The sequence below is a fragment of the Periplaneta americana genome, chromosome 17, assembly GCF_040183065.1.
Source record: "Periplaneta americana isolate PAMFEO1 chromosome 17, P.americana_PAMFEO1_priV1, whole genome shotgun sequence".
Lineage (NCBI taxonomy): Eukaryota > Metazoa > Arthropoda > Insecta > Blattodea > Blattidae > Periplaneta > Periplaneta americana.
This window is the reverse complement of record NC_091133.1, coordinates 12,112,892-12,133,206: the sequence shown is the minus strand read 5'-3', so window position 1 is coordinate 12,133,206 and position 20,315 is coordinate 12,112,892. Positions and strand designations below refer to the sequence as shown.

Genomic DNA, 20,315 nt, shown 5'->3' with positions numbered 1-20,315 from the left:
TCAAAAGCCTGTCGTACCAGAATACGTCCTTGTCGGGTACGAGCGTCTTCCAGTTCGTGCTTATGTGCCGAACCCAATGTGGTGCTTTAGGTGCCAACGGTTCGGACATACGGAAAAACCTTCCACTAATGACATCATATGTGCAAAGTGCGGCGGTGCTGACCATGGTATCCCCCATGCCGGCCGCGAGCACTGTGTGAATTGTTGTGGGGATCACGCCACTAAATCTAGAAATTTCCGAAGTATATGGTAGAAGAAAGATATTCAAGAGCTCTAAGTTCGGGAAAATATTACGTTTTTCGAGGCGCGTAAGCGTATTTTAATCAACGAAAAAAGGCGAAGGAAACGTCCTATGCAGCAGTATTGCAGAAGGCAACAGAGGCAATTGATCATCCACGCAAACACCACCTCTTGCTAGAATACCTGCAAAGTGTATTGAGAGCGCATCCCAGTTGTATGTGGACGTTGCCACTCAGATTGCTAAGTCAGACGACGTGTGTGGCCTTGATATCAGGCCTTACATTCCAAAAAAGATCACTACCGTGGCGACAGAGAAAGGTTCAAGGCCTGGTAGATAGCCACAACGTCGCACTCCTTGTTTGGGTGACGGTTCGAGATCACGCTCTCGATCAAGATCATGATCGGGTGTGCGACGATCAGCGAGTGAGTGTCCACGGTCGAGGGCTAAGCAGTCTCAATCAAAGGCACCAAATCATAGAAAAGATAAGACGAGAAGATTGCCTGTGAAGCCACCACCATGATTTAGCTCCTTGAGATGACTGATATTATACAGAGGAATGTGAACGGTGTACGCAGCAGATATACAGAACTACAACAATTGATCTATCATGAGAACCCTGCTATTTTGTATCTTCAGGAGACACACCTCCAGCCGGAAAACTCCTTCAGTATCTCGGGATACTACGTCTACTGTTATGACCAGGGAACGGATTTATATGGACTAAAAATATATGAAATATGTAAATATATATGTAGTTATTTTTACCAAAATATGGAATTAAATATGGATTTTTACCAAAATATGGAATTAAATATGGACTTAAAATTATAAAAAAATGACTATGTACGTTAAATATTGGTACATTTTAATCAAACTAAACAAAAAATATAATGGACGTACCTTATCTTCCAATGTAGTTTCAACAAAACACAATTTTTATTGTCTGTTACCATAACAATAGGTTACAAACATTTCTTTCAAGTGCTGAAAAGTGAATCTTCTTCTATTGTCTCTGAGGATAGATTTATACTGACTAAAAGAGCGTTCGACGTCACAAGAAGTAACTGGTACATAATTCAATTTCACAATGTCTGCTGGGGATAAGTCCAAGTTAATCTTCACTGTTGATTCACCACTCATCACAGCAACAACCTTTTGTAGTTCTTCATATCCAGGGTTTTTTGAAAGTACAGTGTCCACCTTAGCTCTTACTGCATCTGCAACTTTACCTCTACCACGATTCAGTTGTTCCACAGTACTATTTATAATTTCAAAACTTTCAGATAGTGAAAGGTGCCTATTTTGGAGACTTTTGAGCGTTTTTATGATGCATGAAAATGTATGCTGAATGTGAGCTAAGTCATTCTTCACACTTATGTCACAGGTAACTGTTTTCGCAGTATCAATTGAGACTGCATCTTCAGAGTCCAATGCAAGGAGAACATTGTTAATAGAGTCTATATGTTCGGCATAATATTCAACTGCTTCTAGCCATGTACCCCATCTAGTTAAAATTGGCTTTGGTGGCAATGGAATTTCAGGGTACATTTCTTTCAACACGTTAACTCTACTGGGAGCTTTGAGAAATACTTTTTTCACTGATGAAATCAACAAATCTACTTTAGGGAAATTGTCTCTGACCACTTCTGCCACACGATGAAATGCATGCGCCACACAAGTAAAATGAGTCAATTTAGGATATACAACAGATAATGCTTGTCCAGCTTTGACCATATAAGGGGCAGCATCGCTAATAAAGAATAACACATTATCGTACATAATACCCTTTGGCCACAGGATACCCATAGCTTCGTTGAACAGTTTAACTATAGTTTTGTTATTGCACTTTTCTAGAACATCACAATGTAAAAGAATTCGTTCAGAATATTGTTCACTTAACAAACCGATAACTACATTACCAACAAGTCTACCTTCTTTGTCGGGAGTCTCATCAATGGAAACCCAAATTGAACTATCTTTAATTTCATCTCTTATCTTCTGTATTGTCTCATCGTAGATGGATGGAGCATACGTCTTCCTAAGTGTTGACTCATCCGGGATTGTATGTTGAGTATATTTTTCAAGGAATTCCCTGAAGACCTTATTCTTTAGTTTGTAGAGAGGAATATCAGCAGAGATGAGAGAACGGCACAGGTCGATGTTAAACTCAGATCTTACATTCGATGTTGTTGGTTGTGTTAAAAACAATTGTCTCTGCTTGGAATTTAGTTGTTTGTTGGCCTGATGTTTACTAGTTGTAATGTGTTGTTGCACCAGGAACTTTTGTGTAGATGATACTGCACACTGATACAAATTACAAAATAATATTTTATTGTCAGTTGATAAACCATCTTCTTTAAATTCTGAAATGTAACTTGTTAGTTTTGATTTTAAATTGACTGAATGACGTACTTTTGGCATATTTACCGTCTTTATAGTATGATTTACAAAACTGAACCTATGTGTACTCTGACTGGCATTTAACTGTTGAGCTGCACAACTGAAGTCTGTTAAAAATTTTAAATTAAATTAATACAGTTTTGTAACTTACTTTCCCATTGTTGATAGGACTGCTAATTTTCAAATAACTCTGATGTTAAAGGGATTACTGAACATGTGTTTAAATCTCTATTGTTGAAATGTATTTTTAAAAGTTAATGGAATTTTGTTTTGTTTTATTGTTAAACCTAATATAATATGGACTGTTTTATATGAAATATGGAAAATATATGGAAATTAACGAAAATATGTACTAAACTCTAAAATATGGAAAAATATGGAAAATAAAAGTAGGATTTTTCAACCCTACACATTGTGAAACATAAAGATAATGCAAAATATAAATTATATTAGCTTTATAAGTAAATATGTATTTACATATAAATCCTTTCCCTGGTTATGACCATCTTGCTGGTATTCGTGCTAACGGTGATATCATTATGTTGAGATCACTGCTGAAACAATATAGTTGGAGATATCTATACTAACATTAAAAGACACAAAACAATAACAGTAAAAACATGTAAAGCACAAAAAATAATAATAATAATAATTTATTCATTTAATCTGGCAGAGTTAAGGCCAGTAGGCCTTCTCTTCTACCCAGCCAGACTCTAATTCTAATTGAATGCCACTAGCTTACTTAGTCATTACATTAATATACATGGAAGTGAATAATGAAAGTTCGATAAGTAATGTTTGTGAGACAGTAATGAAATTCGTAAGAAATACAGTAGTCGTGGTAGTGGTGGTGGTGGTGGTGGTGGTGGTGGTGGTGGTGGTAAGATAATTTAAATATTTATTATGTGATATATATAACCAATAAATATTGAGAAACTTGTACTGCTGTATTGTTAACGAGAATTGTTTTAAAAAATATTTCCTTAATCTATTCTTAAATTGATTTGATGCCTGACAGTCGGTAGGGAATTCGAGGAACAATCACAGTGAAAGAGGATGAATATGAGGATGTTCGGTGGTAGGGAATGGATAATATTGAGGAGAATTGTGATCGTGTGTCTAGATGATGGTGGGTGAATAAATTTTGAAAAGGAGACGCAAGATATAGACAGGAGTGGAGAAATGCAATATATGAATGAGAAGGGAAAGACAGTGGCTTTTCCTACAATCTTCTAGATGGAGCTAGGACAACATTTCGAGGGATGGTGTTTTGTATCTGTACTGTGGTTAGAGTTTTATGACAGAATTTCTTTCCTGATGAAGCCTCATCAGCTATTGCACCTGACTAATTCAGTTTTTAAACTGGCAGACTAGGTTAATTGTGATGGCTTGCTACTAATTTCATCACCAAGGAGATGCTGATGCTTGAAACATGGCACAGATTTATTTCTTACCTTAGCCATAGCTTTGAGTTACAGATTAAAATAGCCTCCATTCGATCTTGTTTCGCTGTGGTAATATAAAGAGAGATGTCAGAGTCTGTAGATAATTGCTGTTCGAATCAACATTAAAGAAAACAATTCCACTATATTGTGCCATTGATTTTTCTTGGAAGAAATATCTAATACATTACTTCATTGTAAAACATTTATGCATTTTCCGGCATACATTTTCTGTAATAACTTAACAGTCTTTCACAAGTGAAATATATTTGTATGTGGAAATATAAAAGGAAGTAATCATGTACTTGAAGAAAACAGTGATATTATAAAGCTGTTGGTTAAACTAGCGCTGAGGTAGTTCCCTTCCTACTCTACTTATGGAGTGAACTGTCTTAGCAGTTATACCAACATAACTTTGGTACGAAAGTTTCACCCTAGTGTACACTCACGCCTTGCATAGACGAATCTCTGATAGGTTAGTTTAAACTTTTGTTATTCCATATACGAACCTGTGATAGGTTATGTTAGGTTAGTTTAGGTGTGTTATGCCTTTCATTACCTGAAGTTTTTTCAAAGAAGGTGATTTTTGTTTTGTGATGTCAGTAGGCTACTAGCTAGCGTAATGGCGGACGTTTAAACGAAGTTACATTACGGAACGTGTGTTTATCTCATTATTATTTGTTATGCATCACTGTTTTCCAGTAATTGTTGAATTAATAACATTTTTGGTTTTTTTTTTCAAATTTCATTCTATCGTGTATTTTATTTACGTAGGCCTACATATATTCTTCTCCTTCACTAGAAACCACAACAATTGTACTTTCATTACCACACACCTCTCATTTCACAAGTAATTTACTACTTTTCTGAGCAATTTCCTTTTCTTGAAGTATATCCCCATAAAATTCTTAACTTTTCAAATATATCTCCACAAGAATGCCTTACAAATTCAACCATTTCCACTTCCAAAATTACTGAAGCTACCTCAACGCGAGTTTTTCTGTGACAGCCAAATGGTATTTGGCGAGATGAGGCCGAGGATTCGTCATAAATTACCGGACATTCGCCTTACGTTTTAAAATCTCGGAAAATCCCAACCAGGTAGTCAGACCTAGTGGAAATCGAACGCACACTCGAGCGCAAATCTGAATTGGCAGGCAAGATATAGGAATTCTTTTATATGCTGCGTTCCGAAGCTTTTCGTACAAATTTTGTCACTACATGTGCTTTCTTTGCCGTGAGGATTTCGTAATAGAGTGGGGAGACATTAAAAATAGTGACTGGGTAGAGTGAATAACTGGATATGATATATTTCATTATTAGTGTTTTGTGTTGCAGGAAGGAAATGTATTAGATGTGGACGTGACTGCAATAAAGACGGAATGTATGGATCACAGCTGTGATGTAAAAACCGAGATGACATTTGATGAAACTCCTGTGCCAAATGAATTTCCAGTCATGAAAAGTGAAGTTGAGGTGAGTGCAGTTTATGAGGTGTGTTGGTCGGTAGTTCTTCCTTTGTTATCTACTGGCTGATGTGGCTGCTACATTCAAGTGACCTGGGGTACGATTTTTGCTCTCATGCTATCCATTTCTTCATCCCGTATCTTTTGTGAATCTTTTCTACCCCAGTTTTATCATAGAAACTACAATGTTGAACTTCACTAAATCATATACATTTTGATGATTTCGTCGCCTCTGATAATGTTTTCCATGTCTGTTTGTAATATTGAGAGTCCAGTAGGGAATGGAGTTCACTCTCAGTTAATCCCATGGTAGATGGTTAAATTCTGGTTTGCACTTGGTTTAGGAAATACACTTAATTGTTTGTCTTTTCATTTTTTTTTAATTAGTTTATTAGCCAAACTCCACATATTTGGTATCTTTTCCTTGGAAACAGTTGTTTGTAACTATGCTTTAAAATAAAAAAGATCACAAAAACTACTTCATAGTTCCTTTTCTATCCTCCTGCATTCTGCAGTAGCAGCCTTACACTAACCATTACTTGGAGCCAAGAATTAACGTGTCTTCATGTTCAACTCCTTCACTAAAACAACGCATATTATCATGAGCAATAAAATCATTCCAAACGAGGCTTTTCATACAAATGATTTCACTGTCAATTCTGGAGTGTGTTTACGTGCATTCGTTGACATAAGGATTTGATAATATTGATACAGAGACATTAAAAATAGTCACTGATGTTTCGTGAACAACTACATTGTAATAATATAGTGTCCTCCAAAAAATGTATACACTCTTTGTTAGACTGTATCGGGGTATTGGTATTGTCAATTGATTTGCATTACGAGTATGTTATACTTTATACTATGGTCTTTCGCTCAACAGATGTCGGTACTTTCATCACGATAGTAAGAAAACAAAATGGCTGGAGTACGCTTGACGTTCGAGCAGCGAAAATACATTCGGAAGTGATTTATGATGTTTGATAATGCTGTTGAAATGCAGCGTCAGTGGAGGCGGGAGTACGGAACAGAAACCCCCAACCTGCCTAACAATTACATGCGTTGACAAGTTTGAGGAACAATTTGTGATATTCACAAAGGAAGATCGGGAAGACAACGTACAGCTACAAGTCCCACTTCGTCGGCTCTTGTGTTGGAAAGGTTTGTTACTTCACCACAGAAGTCTGCTACGCAATTTGAACGTGAAGTGGGGATTAGCAGTACAAGTGTACGACGAATTCTGAAAGCTGGCAAGTGTAAAGTTTACATCCCACGATTATTACACGCGATTAATGATGACGATCCTGATCGTCGAATGCAATTTTGCGAATGGTAACTGAAGACGAACAATTTGTGACGAAGGTAGTGTGGTGTGGACTATCATCTAGGGGCTTAGTAGGATCCTTTTTCTTTGATGGTACTGTCACTGGAGAAGTGTAACTCGAAATGTTACGCACATCAATTTTACCAGGTGTATGTGCGCTTTATGGAGTTGATGATGAGGTTTTCTACCAAGAGGATGGGGCGCCACCACACTACCACCTAGCTGTACTAGCTTTCCTGGATGACAATCTGCAGGGACATTGGATTGAACGAAGAGGGCCCATTGAATTCCCCCCATGGTCGCCAGATCTAACCCCTATGGATTTTTACTTATGGGAAACTATGAAAGATCAAGTCTATCGACGTAAGCCGCGCATGCTGGAGGACCTTCGCCAGGAGATTACAGCTACATGTGCAGCAATCTTCATTGAAACATTGACTGACATAGCTCCGGCGACTTCTCGTCATTGCATTATGTGTCTGGCCACCAACGGCGAACATTTTGAACATCTCAAGTACCCATGTGCTTAACTGAAGACAGTGCTAGATGTGTGATCAGTATTTAAATGTAAAACAAACACATAATAAATAGTTTTCGTTCCTTAAAGAGTGTATACATTTTTTGACGGCCTCTATATACGAATATTACATTATTGAGAATTGTGTATTGCAGGAAGAAAATTATTTGATCTGTACCTGACTGAAATAAAGATGGAATGTATGGACAAAAGCTTATGATCTGAGATCAGAGCTAACAAACATTTGATGAAACTCCTCTGCCAATTGACTTTCCTATCGTGAAAAGTGAAGTTGAAATGAGTGCAGTTTATGGAGTTGTTGGTCGCTAGTTCTCACTGTTATTTACTTACTCATGTGGCTGCTCATTCACTAAATCGTATCCATTTCGAATTTTTAATCACCCCTGATAATTTTTAACAGCTCCACTTCTAGTTTAATGGACAGCCCAGTACAGAGGGTGTCAATCTCAATTACTGTGGTGATAGCTGAGTAAACTTGTGTTTTATGCCTGGTGTAGGAAATACAGTTAATTAGGTTTCTTTTAATTTTTCTTTTTAAATTTCTGTGATAACTCAAGTCAATGGCCCATAAGAATAAAATTGAAGGATTTCCTTCGAAGCAAGAGGTTGAAGTACAAGGATGTGCTTCGAAGCAAAAGGTTGAAGTATAAGCATATGCTTCGAATTGTAAGAATAACCTTTACCTTATCCTTTGACCTTCTGCTTCTAAGACAGGAGCATGTGCTCCTGAATGTGTCATGTATATTGTTTGGCGTTTCGTGCTTCACTACTGTGTATTTGTCGGCGCTCTTTGTCAACTGATAATGAGCATTCGGTTTCATAAAGGAAAACGATAAGCTGCAATGGTAAGCCTCTCGATAGCACAGCAACTTTCGTTCTGATGCTAATAAACCATGGTCACTTCCGTCAGTAATGGGTAGGAATTCTGTGTTTTTAAAATGGAGTCTTCCGATTCAGACGACGGTAGCTCTGTCCCTCTTGAAAATACAATGATATTTCTAGCGACAACTTTAGGAAAGTATCCAGAAATATTAGAAAAATCACAAGTTCCGGAAATGAAAAGGAAAAAGGAGGCAGCAATTAAGGATATGATAAAATTATTCGAAGAAAATTTCGGCACGCCAATAAATTCTAGGTAACTACTAAAAAAAATTAATAACATGAAAACAAGGCTCAAGAAGAAAACCGACAAGAATAGAACAGGAAACAAGCCAATAATTTTGAATACTTGGGAGAAAGAACTATTCACTCTGCTACAGGGTGACACAAATCCTGTAATCAGCAAAATTTCAGGTAAATGTATACCATCTATTACCATGGTTTTTAAATCTTTGATATAATTATTTTGTAATCCATATATTAAACGCATGTGTATTTAAAGTCAAAATTACATTTTAAATTAAAATTACATGCCGGTAAGTCTACTTATATTTTTTAATTTGTTTTCAGGAGCTGTAAGTGTGGAGCCTTGTCCATCCACTTCTTCTTCTTCTTCTTCTTCTTCTTCTTCTTCTGCCTCATCAAACACTGTGTTTACATCTTTAAAATTACCAGGTAATTTTAATTACAGTTATTCTGCTGCGAAAGTTGTTTTTATTGAAAAGGGCTAATTGGAAGTAATTATGCAATAGGGAACCACTTTATTGCAATTTTACGTCTGTTGGTTTAAGTGAAATTAAATATAGACTAGCAATTAGAATTTGAATTCTGAAACAGCTAATCACATATTTTATTGAAACATAGCATTGCAATATAATATAACATCAATATGAAGTTTTATTTCGTTCTTACATTTTTTTCACATCTCTGTTTGCAGGCGCTACAAATCATCCTCTTGTACCTCAAGATTCAAGGTCATCGTCGCAAATGCCCAGCGAGGTTTCATTTACCAGACCGCTACCCACAAAAAAACCTAAATTAAATTTACCAGAAACAGAGGAAACAAAAATAGTCAGCACTAATGATTTACACAGGCTTGTATTGTTGGAGCAGTTAAAACTGACAAGAATTCAAACAGAGAAGGAACGCATGATAATAGACATTCTTAACCAGAAGATTAGCGAGGAAGCCAAGCAACCGCAGGAAGATAGGTCCAAGGATGAAAGTGCCAAAATATACACCATCTTGTAGAAATAGAAACCTACAAGTAGACTATAAAGAAGAAATTCAGCAGTACTGTACCTATTTACGTTTACAATCTTGCTTTGAGAGAAATCACAATTTCCTACAGTAATTGAGTGTTATAACAGTGTAATATTCACCACACAGCGATATTTTCAAGTTAATTTTTTTAATTGTGTTTCTCGTTAAATATGTTATAGTCAGGTTACAGTCTACAACTATATCAGTACCAGTATACTATATTACTAACTACAACTCAGTGATAAACAGTTATTTTACATGAATCTCAATTCCTTCTAATATCTACGTATATTGTGTATTAACAGTGTCTATAATACAGTTTTTTTATATTAAATATGTTGCAAGTGTGAGAAACAGTCATATTTTAAGTTCCTGCGCTAATTTGTGTGAAGTGACATTACATCGATATTATAACAGTGTACTATTCTCCACACAGTGATATTTCAAGTTTATTTTTTTAATTGTGTTTCTCGTAATATATGTTGTAACATATCAGATTAAATGTCCACATCTATATCAGTACTGGTGTAATATATTACTAACTACAACACAGTGATAAACAGTCATTATTTTACGTAAATCTAAATTCGTTCTAACATATGTATTGTGTATTAACAGTGTCTATAATACAGTATTTTATATTAAATATATTACGAGTATGAGAAACAGTGATATTTTAAGTTTCTACGTTAATTTTGTGCACAGAGATTACATCAGTGAAATACGTAGTACCGGTACCAGTGCAGTGCAGTTCAGTGAACACATTTAAAGTTCATTTCCTATTAGAGTTGCAATTTGTTCCCTTTTCTCACGTCCTCTCATTAAAATTTCCCTTTCAGTGGTACATTCCTCTTGCTCTTCATCACTGTCATCTTCATTTAAATCCTGTGTATCGTCTGTAAAGTCATCATCATGCAGATACTTCGCCACATTGTGCAACACAAAGCAACAAACAATGATGGTTGGAACGTCAGAGGGAGCAACTCTGCAGACGTATTGTAGAATAGGAAACCTCCTTTTAAGTTGACCAAAGCAACGTTCTATTATAACTCTTTCTTTCTTTAAAAGTCTGTTGAAATTTTTGTGACTATTCTGTACAGCATTTCGATATGGTGTCATGAGCCATGGTTCTAAGCCGTACCCTTCGTCACCCAACAGGACAGTGTTCTTAAAACCACTTAACACATCACGCACTGATGAATTTTTCCATATTCTACAGTCATGAACTGACCCTGGCCAACTAGCTACAACACTCGTAAAACATTCTTTTGCATTGCATGTAGCTTGCATGTTGATACTAGCGAAACCCTTTCTATTAACATACTCATCACCATGCTGTGTTGGTTTAGGGATACGCACATGAGTGCAGTCTATTACACCGATAGCACTCGGAAAATTGAATTTCTGTAACCATTCAGCCTTTGCAGCAGTTATGTCTTGCAATGATGACGGAAACTTGATCCATATGTTAGCTTTTTCCATGATTTTCTTAGATACACTAATAACAGTTTTACTCACAGTTGTCTGATGTATACCCATCTCTTCTGCAATACCTGATTGGAACCCTGGATCAGCCATGTACCGCAGAAAAATCTTCATCTTCATTTCCGATGATAGTGCCCCTCCTCTTCTCTCCTGTGTTTCTTCTAGAAAATGAGATGCAATCCATTGAACATTTTCTTCAGTAAATCTATATAAGCTCTTATAATGCTCACTAGCGGCACACCGACGTAATTTGTAGCACTTTTGACGACGCAAAAAGACTGGTAATTGAGCCATGTCAGTAAACCACAGAGATGAGTCTGCTACTGACCAGACTTCACTTTTCAGAAGGATGTGCTTCATAATTGAAGGATATGCTTCACTTTATTCTTATCTTTTTTCTAATTTTGAAGCAAAAGGTTGCGCTCGAAGCAAATGCTTCTTCCCGTGAAGCAAGTGCTCTTTTCCTATTACGTCATCAGTAGCAGAAGGTTGTACTCTGCATTTTATTCTTAAACTCTGAAGCACATCCTTCAAAATAGAGGAGGAAAAGGATATGCTCCACTTTATTCTTACGGCCCAATATGCTTTGATTTGTGGGACCAGTTGGTGGTAAATACAGAAGAACGTCACAAGTCACAAAGACATCTTCAGAGTTCTGTTGCCGTCCTCCTCCACTCAGCAGTAGCTGCCTCACTCTGACTTACATGGAGATGAATAAACTAACAGACTTGATATATCAAACCAGATTTTTGGAAAATGTAAAGCTAATAGGTCATAAGTGAAGTAACTGTACATAATAGTAGGTGGAAGGTTCCCCCTCAATATTCACGAAGTACATTGTTGTTCGGTTAGCGAGTCTGGCCGCGAAACCAGGTGGCCTGGGTTCGGTTCATGGTCGGGGCAAGTTACCTGGTTGAGGTTTTTTTCAGGGGTTTTCCCTCAACTCAATATGAGCAAATGCTGGGTAACTTTCGGTGCTGGACCCTGGACTCATTTCACCGGCATTATCACCTTCATCTCATTCAGACGCTAAATAACGTAAGATGTTGATAAAGTGTCGTAAAATAACCTACTAAAACAAAAAAAAAACATTGTTGTTTACACTAAGGGAATTATTTTCTCTAGATTTTAAAATTCCTTCAGAGCAGTGATCGTTAGCACTTCCTAAAATGGGTAAAGGGTAAGCGGAGCTGTCCCATGTGCCCCATCGTGCAGCAGGAAGAGGTAGCAGCTACGAATGCACCATAGTGCAGTATGTTCTCTGCGGGTAAGAGACGCTAGCCCAGCGTGCTCTGAGCTCATGTCTGATGCTTTACAGTTTTACAAACCTTATTTGTTTAGTTTAGTTGTATGGTTGCTATCAATCCAGAAATATCTGAAGTAGTTCCAGACATTCATTACCAATTTTACTATAACAATTTGATCACTTGTTAACCTGGTCTTCCTGAATCCTACTCACCTATGACCATCTCAGAATATTTGAAACGGGATGTTTGTTACAAAATGCCACATTATGTTTTATTTGTATTTTCTAAATTCGTTTCCATTTTTCACCAATAATGTTTTAACTTTTTACTGGATTAAGTAGGGTTTAAAATCAAGTCTACAGCATATAAGATGTCGTGCATTGATTCTTCAAGTATTATTGTCGTATAACGTCGTTTTGCGTAATCTTTTGCAGGATGAGGCACATCTATTAAATAAAGTGAAGGAGGAGGTCAAACTGGAAGTAATGACAGAAGAGGATGAAGTCTTAATTGAGGGGTGAGTGAAGTGTGTCAATCTTTACTTCGTTTGTTGGTTTCACTATTTTATTTAAATAATAACAAAGAATACATATTTTGTGATTAGATTCAATATGATTGTTGTTCAAATGAAAGATTCAATATTCTGATTCCCCATGTCTATCAATTAATCTGTCTGACCATCTGTTCGTTTAACTGTCTGTGTGTGTTTATCTGTCTAAGTCTCAAATCTTTCCGCCTACTCATCCATACATACATCCTTCTACCCAGGCATCCATCGATTTATTTTTATTTTATTTGGTTATTTAACGACGCTGTATCAACTACTAGGTTATTTAGCGTCGATGAGATTGGTGATAGCGAGATGATATTTGGCGAGATGAGACCGAGGATTCGCCATAGATTACCTTGCATTCACATTACGGTTGGGGAAAACCTCGGAAAAAACCCAACCAGGTAATCAGCCCAAGCGGGGATGGAACCCACGCCAGAACGCAACTTCAGACTGGCAGGCAAGCACCTTAACCGACTGAGCGATGCCGGTGGCTGGCATCCATCGATCTGAATATATGTAAGTTCAGATATGAAAACAGTTTTTGAGGATATTAACTCCCATTTGCATCTCCAAACCTTAAAAGTGGATGGCAATAATGTAATCCCTCTATATCTTCACTGGAAGATATCTTTATTTTTACATCATTATACACGGTGACAGTCATTTATTTTGGAAACTAGTGCATTAAAATTTTCGAGACAAAATATTTGTAACTAAAGCACATGTGAACTTTCACTTGAGCTTGATTTCATCAATCAACCCTAAGCAGAAGTAAGGTTAGCAGCGTATCACTTTAAAATTTCAAATGAGAGTCGAAGTCAGATAGGGTACCATTTGATAGAGCTCTTCAAAACAAACAACTTTCGTAGGAAACGTTTCTATTAACTCCTACTCTTTGAATTATGAAGACTGTTAATTGGAATTCAAATCTCACAACTAGTTCTAGAATCAGCAGTAACTGTTGTTCAGTCTTAGCATGAACATTTGTTAGTAAAGCTTTCAAGGCGCAATCACAATGGAAAGGCATAATATATAATGTGTAGAAAAACATTATCTGTAAAACTTGTAATGCGTAGCGACTTTAAGATGTATATAATACCTATGAACACAAGAACGTCGCGGAAAATCATATAATGTAAATAATTGATGGCCTATAATAGTACATTATGCAACGAGCCTATAATGATAGTAATTAAGAATCGAGTATGGATATTTATGAAACGAGCGCAAGCGAGTTTCATAATTTTCATACGAGCTTCTTAATTACCATTATAGGCGAGTTTCATACGACTTTTTATGCTCGACCATATTTCTAACTTGAAATTACCGGTATTCAGATGTATACATTTTATTTGTAGGTATCTGACAAGATCGGAAGTGACCTTGTTCTAGGTCATGAATTGTGAAATGTGCGCAGACGCGAAAGTATTGATTTTTTTCCGAGGAACAATAATGTCATTGACCTTGACGTAGTCCCGTTAAACTTGATAATATTATAACCTTGATTATTGAATTCGACATTGAAAAACGAGATGACAAATTGAATTTATTTGAATATTATTTACAATTAAAGCTAATTATAATAATTATTATAGTAACAGAACATAACCTACTGCGACAGTATTGGATTTCCAGCCTCCGTGACTTTTCGCTAATTCTCTTTCGATTGCATATCCGAGAATAATCGATACTTGCGGTTTTATAACGGTACAAAGCTGACTTGGCATTGGCTGAACACATGTAAGCTGAGTTATCATTGGCTGAAGACCTGTACTTTAATGAGTAGGTGTACTTTAATAACGTGCATTAAAGGACTGCTACCGGGTGTATAATTACTACATTTCGGTATGGTCGAGCATAAAAACATTTTCAATTTTAAGTAGTCCAGAATTTTACTGAAATATTGAATATTTAACTAGAAGTTATATTGCTATTTCTTTTTTTTTCATTTTAAAAGTTTTAGTGTGTTTTTTATTTATTTGTTTAAATTCCATCACACTCGTCAATATTTAGAAGCACTTGGATCAGCTTTTTCACAAATGAATCCCAAGAAAACTAGGCGAAGACCATGTTTGACAAATTCTCATATCGAGTTCATTATTTGGATAGATTCCAGGAAGACTGGTATTGGAAGATCTATTTTTAGAGAACACCACAGAAATTTATAAGAGTGAAACTTTCACGAATGAGGACAAACCTGTATGTTTGTATATATGTTTAAAAAACAGGAGAGATTCGAATTAGTGTAGTTCTATTTTGAAAAATTAATTATTATAGGAATAGAAATTTTGAGAGTCAGTAACTATATAGCCTACTGCGCATTTATTCATAAATGGGTGTGTCATTCGCAATATACGAATAGTAATATTTTTAATTATTTGTGTTATGTTAAAAAAAATTATTACGAATTATTATTAAGTAACCTCCAACGAAATATTGTATAACATGATTGCGAAACATAAATTTCCTAAATAAATGATGCTAGTATGGCTGTGTATAGTCTAGTAATAACTTGTGGCAGTGGCGGCTCCTGCGTATTTCTTAAGAGGAGGAAAGAAGGTAACAGGACGAAATGACATCTTCTTGAATGAAACATGCTACAAATTAGCCAACATGCATACATGTAAGACCAGGTTGGTCGTCCCTTCTGTATAGCAATAATCTGTTCTTGTAAACTGAGTTTCCTAAATTTTCCAAAATATATAATGTTTTCACTTCCATTTATTGTTAAATAATTGCACAAATTAACAATTACAAGGAAATTCACCTCGCAGCATTTTTCGAGTACACTACAGCATCACACGTGTTGGAAGAGACTATAGCTACTAACACGTAATCGGAACCGCGGAAATTGGAATGGGAAATAATCTGAGGAAAGCGAGAACACTGCACCCACCCACGTGGTCTGTGTTGCCATATGTACATTTTAAAAGTTCATTATCATATGCTTTCGAAGAATATCAGTTCTTGTAAAGTCATACTACCATTATTGTTCAAAGTTGCCGGTGGCCAATTAATTTTTTACGTTAAAAAATAATTTGTAGTTTGGAGTACTACTTTCAATTTCAAATATATTTGTACAAAACTGGCAACTTGGCTGTTGCCCTGTCTAGTACACAATGAATGGAAGTTAATTTCAGGGGCCAAAAAGATCTGCGATACTAACGTTGAGCTACTTCCTCTTTGTTTTATATAAACCCGAACTTTCAAATATCCTTGAAAGTTTCAAATCATGAATAGTAGCTTATATAAAGTGCAGTGAATAATATTTTTGATTTATAATTTAAAAAAAAGTTTATATGGTGTCTTTCATAGCGTTGCATTAAAACTGTTTTTATTGTGCCTCCTCCAAGATGTGTTAGTCTGGTTGAATGCAAGATCGTTAGATGGCAGCGGTAGCGAGCTTGCTGCACGACTAGTTGGTTTCTATTTCCCGCCCATGCGCTGATTCAGAGGAGGATCTCCTTCCTCTCTGTTCATTTACTCACTTTAAAACTCTGCTTCTTTCTCTGGCCGCTAGTGCGTTGTTGTCTATGTGTGCTTACTGCAGTAAAGGAGGAATGGATTGACTTTCCTCCACACAAACAATCTCGCATCTTTCTCACAAGTTTTCTAGCAGCATATGAGCGCGCATCGTTTAAAACTCGACCGAGGTTTTCTTATAGCTGTGAACTTAAAAATTATCGAATCTTCCTTGAATTTCAAGGCACATATTTTATTTGGTATTTACTTTCAAAAGAAGAAAAATGTGAGGAGGACGTTCCTCACTTCCCTCCCCCGAGGAACCGCCACTGACTTGTGGTATATACACATTACTGTAGTAACCTATTCCCTGTACAGTGTACACCCCAGACTAATGGTTTCTCTTACATGCAGTGACGCTCACTCAAACCACAGCACTTGCAAATTGCAATCTGATAGACAGCACTACGTAACCTCGCCCATCACCTAGAAATGCCCAGTAGGGGACCGCGGGGTTGGTAGTCACAAGGATTGGTTGTCACAAGTTTTGTATCTTGGACTGCAGAGGTCGCATGAAGCTACAGTGTCTTCTGGAGTTGCCTTTCTTTGTCAGTGAGTTACAGTGGTTGCTGTCTGGTTGTGGACTCTATTGTGCTTGTAATTTTTTAAACATTAGAATTCCGTTGGGTGAGTAAAATATTTTCGAACTGTAAATTTTATTTTATTACCTGCTTAGTTACTTCTGCACCATGCACAGTAGGGCAGTCTGAAAGAATGTAGTTTCAGTTATTATATGTGATAATTAGACTTCGTGGAATTGCCACGAGAATCGCAAGGTTTACTGCGCACGCGGTATAGACTATATGAGAAAGGGGCGTGCAAAGGATCGAGTATGCCTCTGATGTAAACACTGAGCAATATACTGCGGTTACAATAAAACCTGTATCCTCCATTGAAGAAATATAATGAATGATCATTGAAGTAGGAAATGTCTAAACATGTAAATACACAATTATGTATTTTATAGTGAGATGTATTAACTCTTAAATGTAAGATACTCACATCATCCTTGAATATGTGCATTGCAGTGAAGAGTTACGTACATTTTGAGCGACTGCAAAGCGAACCTCCTCCGATGGTCACTTATACAGTTTTTATATTCGGAAAATGTACGTTCAACATCACACGATATTATAGGTGCATATTTGAAGAACGGGAAGTCACTACTTCTTAGTACACCAACTTCAGACTTCTTGTCGTGACCTGATAATACATCATTATTTATAATACGAAGTTGTGAATAGGCAGAATTTTTAGCAATAACATTTCTCAACTTACATTTAACTTTTTCTGAAATTAATGAATTGCTATTTTGGATAACGATTTGTGATACTTTATCCACTATATTAAGGACTTCTGAGAGTTGTAGTTTAGACGATTCTAACAGGATGATGCTTTTGGACACGATTTTATAATTATTAGAATCAATGTACAGAATAGTATCTTCGAAAAAAAATGTTATGTTTTATTTAACGACGCTCGCAACTGCAGAGGTTATATCAGCGTCACCGGATGTGCTGGAATTTTATCCCGCAGGAGTTCAGTAAATCTACTGACATGAGCCGATTCTGAAATATTATATTATGGCATGTTTGATTGAATTCTTGTCTGCACTGAACAAATGTTAAGCTTTGACTATTCCAACTATAGTAATGCAAAAACAAGTGCTTACATAGGTATACATTAGCTGTAGCTGCTCTATCTGTTTGGACCGGTCACAACTCTTAACATGAACTGCTTATACTACGAGACCGGGCGGTCGCTCACCTCCTCTATACTACGTACATCAGGAACTTGATAGCATGCTGCGTGTGGCAATTCAACGAAGTCTAGTGATAATTGAGCCGCCATACTCCTTGCTTTTGTGTACGAAATCCTGTTAATTCTAAGAAATTAACAGAAGGGGCTGGTAGTCACAATGTAGTAGGGGTTGGTTGTCCCAAGTCGTCTAGTGTGACAACCGACCCCAATGTGTGTTGGATCCTCCATCTGCGGTTATTGTAGCTCTGTGTACTAATCCTATTGGCATGGTGGTCTATGGGCTCGACTCCCACCTCCAGACGAACAGATATAGAATATTACGAGTATTATAATTATTTATCCGATTATTGTTTAGCTGATGAGTATTCATTTTTTAATTTTATGTTGTACCTTTGTTACTTATGTTTCTATGCGCGTTATTAGTCTAATATTGTTTATAAATTAATTTCAGAAAATATGGTTAGGAATTTAAAAAAAAATGACTGAACGAGGCGAAACACCTCCTGAAGTTATGTTGACAGCTGTCAGATGCGTTCATCTAAATAACGTATCAATTCGTCAAGCTGCAAAGGAATATAACATTAACTATAGAACTCTGGCTCGTTATTGCCAAAAGATAACACCAGAGCAATGTCATGATTCTAGCAGGAATATTCCATACATTCCTGTTGGTTATATCAAGAACAGACAAGTTTTCATGCAATTCGAAGAGACTGAATTAGTGGAATATATATTGCAAGCATCAGATATTTATTTTCGGCTCTCTCCTAAAGAAGTTCGCATGTTGGCTTACCAAGTTGCTGTAGCGAATTCAAAGGAAATGCTTAAGTCTTGGGAGGAAAACAAGGTAGCAGGTGCAGATTGGTTGTCTGCGTTTATAAAGAGACACCCCGTGTTATCTATTAGAAGTCCACAAGCTACAAGTTTATCAAGGGCTGGGAGCTTTAACCGTACCAATGTTGATAAATTTTTCAATAATTTGGATACGGTGATGCAACGACACAAATTGCAAGTCCATGAAATCTGGAACATGGACAAAACCGGAGTTACAACAGTCCAGAAGCCAGATAGAGTTGTCGCTCGTATGGGATACAAGCAAGTGGGTACCATCGTCTCAGCAGAACGAGGAAGCCTTGTGAGAGTCGCTGGTGCTATTTCTGCGATAGGAAACCACATTCTACCATTTTTGTCTTCCCACGCGTAAACTACAGGGATCATTTCATCGCAGGAGGCCCTCCTGGATCTTCTGGTTGTGCTAATCCCAGTGGATGGATGCAAGAGGAGAATTTTCTTCAATTTTTTAAGCATTTTCACTCCGTAGCGAAGAGCACTCAAGATAAACAAGTGTTGCTACTTCTAGATAACCATGGTTCTCATCTAAGTATAGATGGCTTGAACTTTGCAAAGGCCAATGGGATTATTATGCTCTCGTTTCCGCCACACTGTTCACATCGTTTACAGCCGTTAGATCGAGCAGTGTTTGGGCCTTTCAAGCGCTATTACAACACTGCTGCTGACGCATGGATGCTGAATAATCCTAGCAAAACAATGACCATCTACGATGTACCTAGCATTGTCAGCACTGCCTATCCTCTGCAATGACTTCATCTAATATCGAAGCAGGATTTAGATGCACTGGAATTTTCCCTTTCAACATGGACATATTCACTGATGAGGATTTTGCTCCAGGATATGTATTGGATTGACCACAGCCAGAAAATAATAATGGACAGCCCAATCCTTCTAATAGTGGATGCAGTGAACCAACAACCAATGAGACAAAGTAATCTACAAGCAACGAGAATCGTGAGCCTTCTATGACTGAATTGACGGATCCAAAGCCATCCACCAGCAATGGGAATCGCAGTCCTCAACATATAACTGTAAGCCCTGTAATTATTCGACCATTGCCAAAAGCGGGCGATAGGAAGGGCAACAGAAGCAATAGCCGGAGGAGAGAGACAGCCATCCTCACAGACAGTCCTATTAAGAGGAAATTAGAAGAGGAATTCGAGAGAGGAGTGAAGAAGAAGGTTACAGTTGCACGAAAGAAGAACCAGAACAAGAAAAAGAATGATTCGGTCAGTGACAATGATGATGACAATGATGATGATGATGACGACGACGATGAATGTTTTTGTTTCGTGTGTGTTGAACCCTTTTCGAACAGCCGAGCAAAGGAGAAGTGGGTTCA

General features: G+C 37.0%; 1 protein-coding gene across 2 annotated transcripts in view; it reads left to right on the top strand.

Moving 5' to 3' along the window:
- The window catches only part of LOC138692669 (zinc finger protein 235-like), a 67,516-nt gene that overhangs the window by 20,002 nt on the left and 27,199 nt on the right, over positions 1-20,315 (top strand). For both annotated transcript variants that reach the window (XM_069815788.1, XM_069815787.1), the window contains exons 3-4: positions 5,422-5,559; positions 12,720-12,802. In XM_069815788.1, the coding sequence (XP_069671889.1) occupies positions 5,422-5,559; positions 12,720-12,802 (221 nt within the window). The remainder of the gene's footprint in view (positions 1-5,421; positions 5,560-12,719; positions 12,803-20,315) is intronic.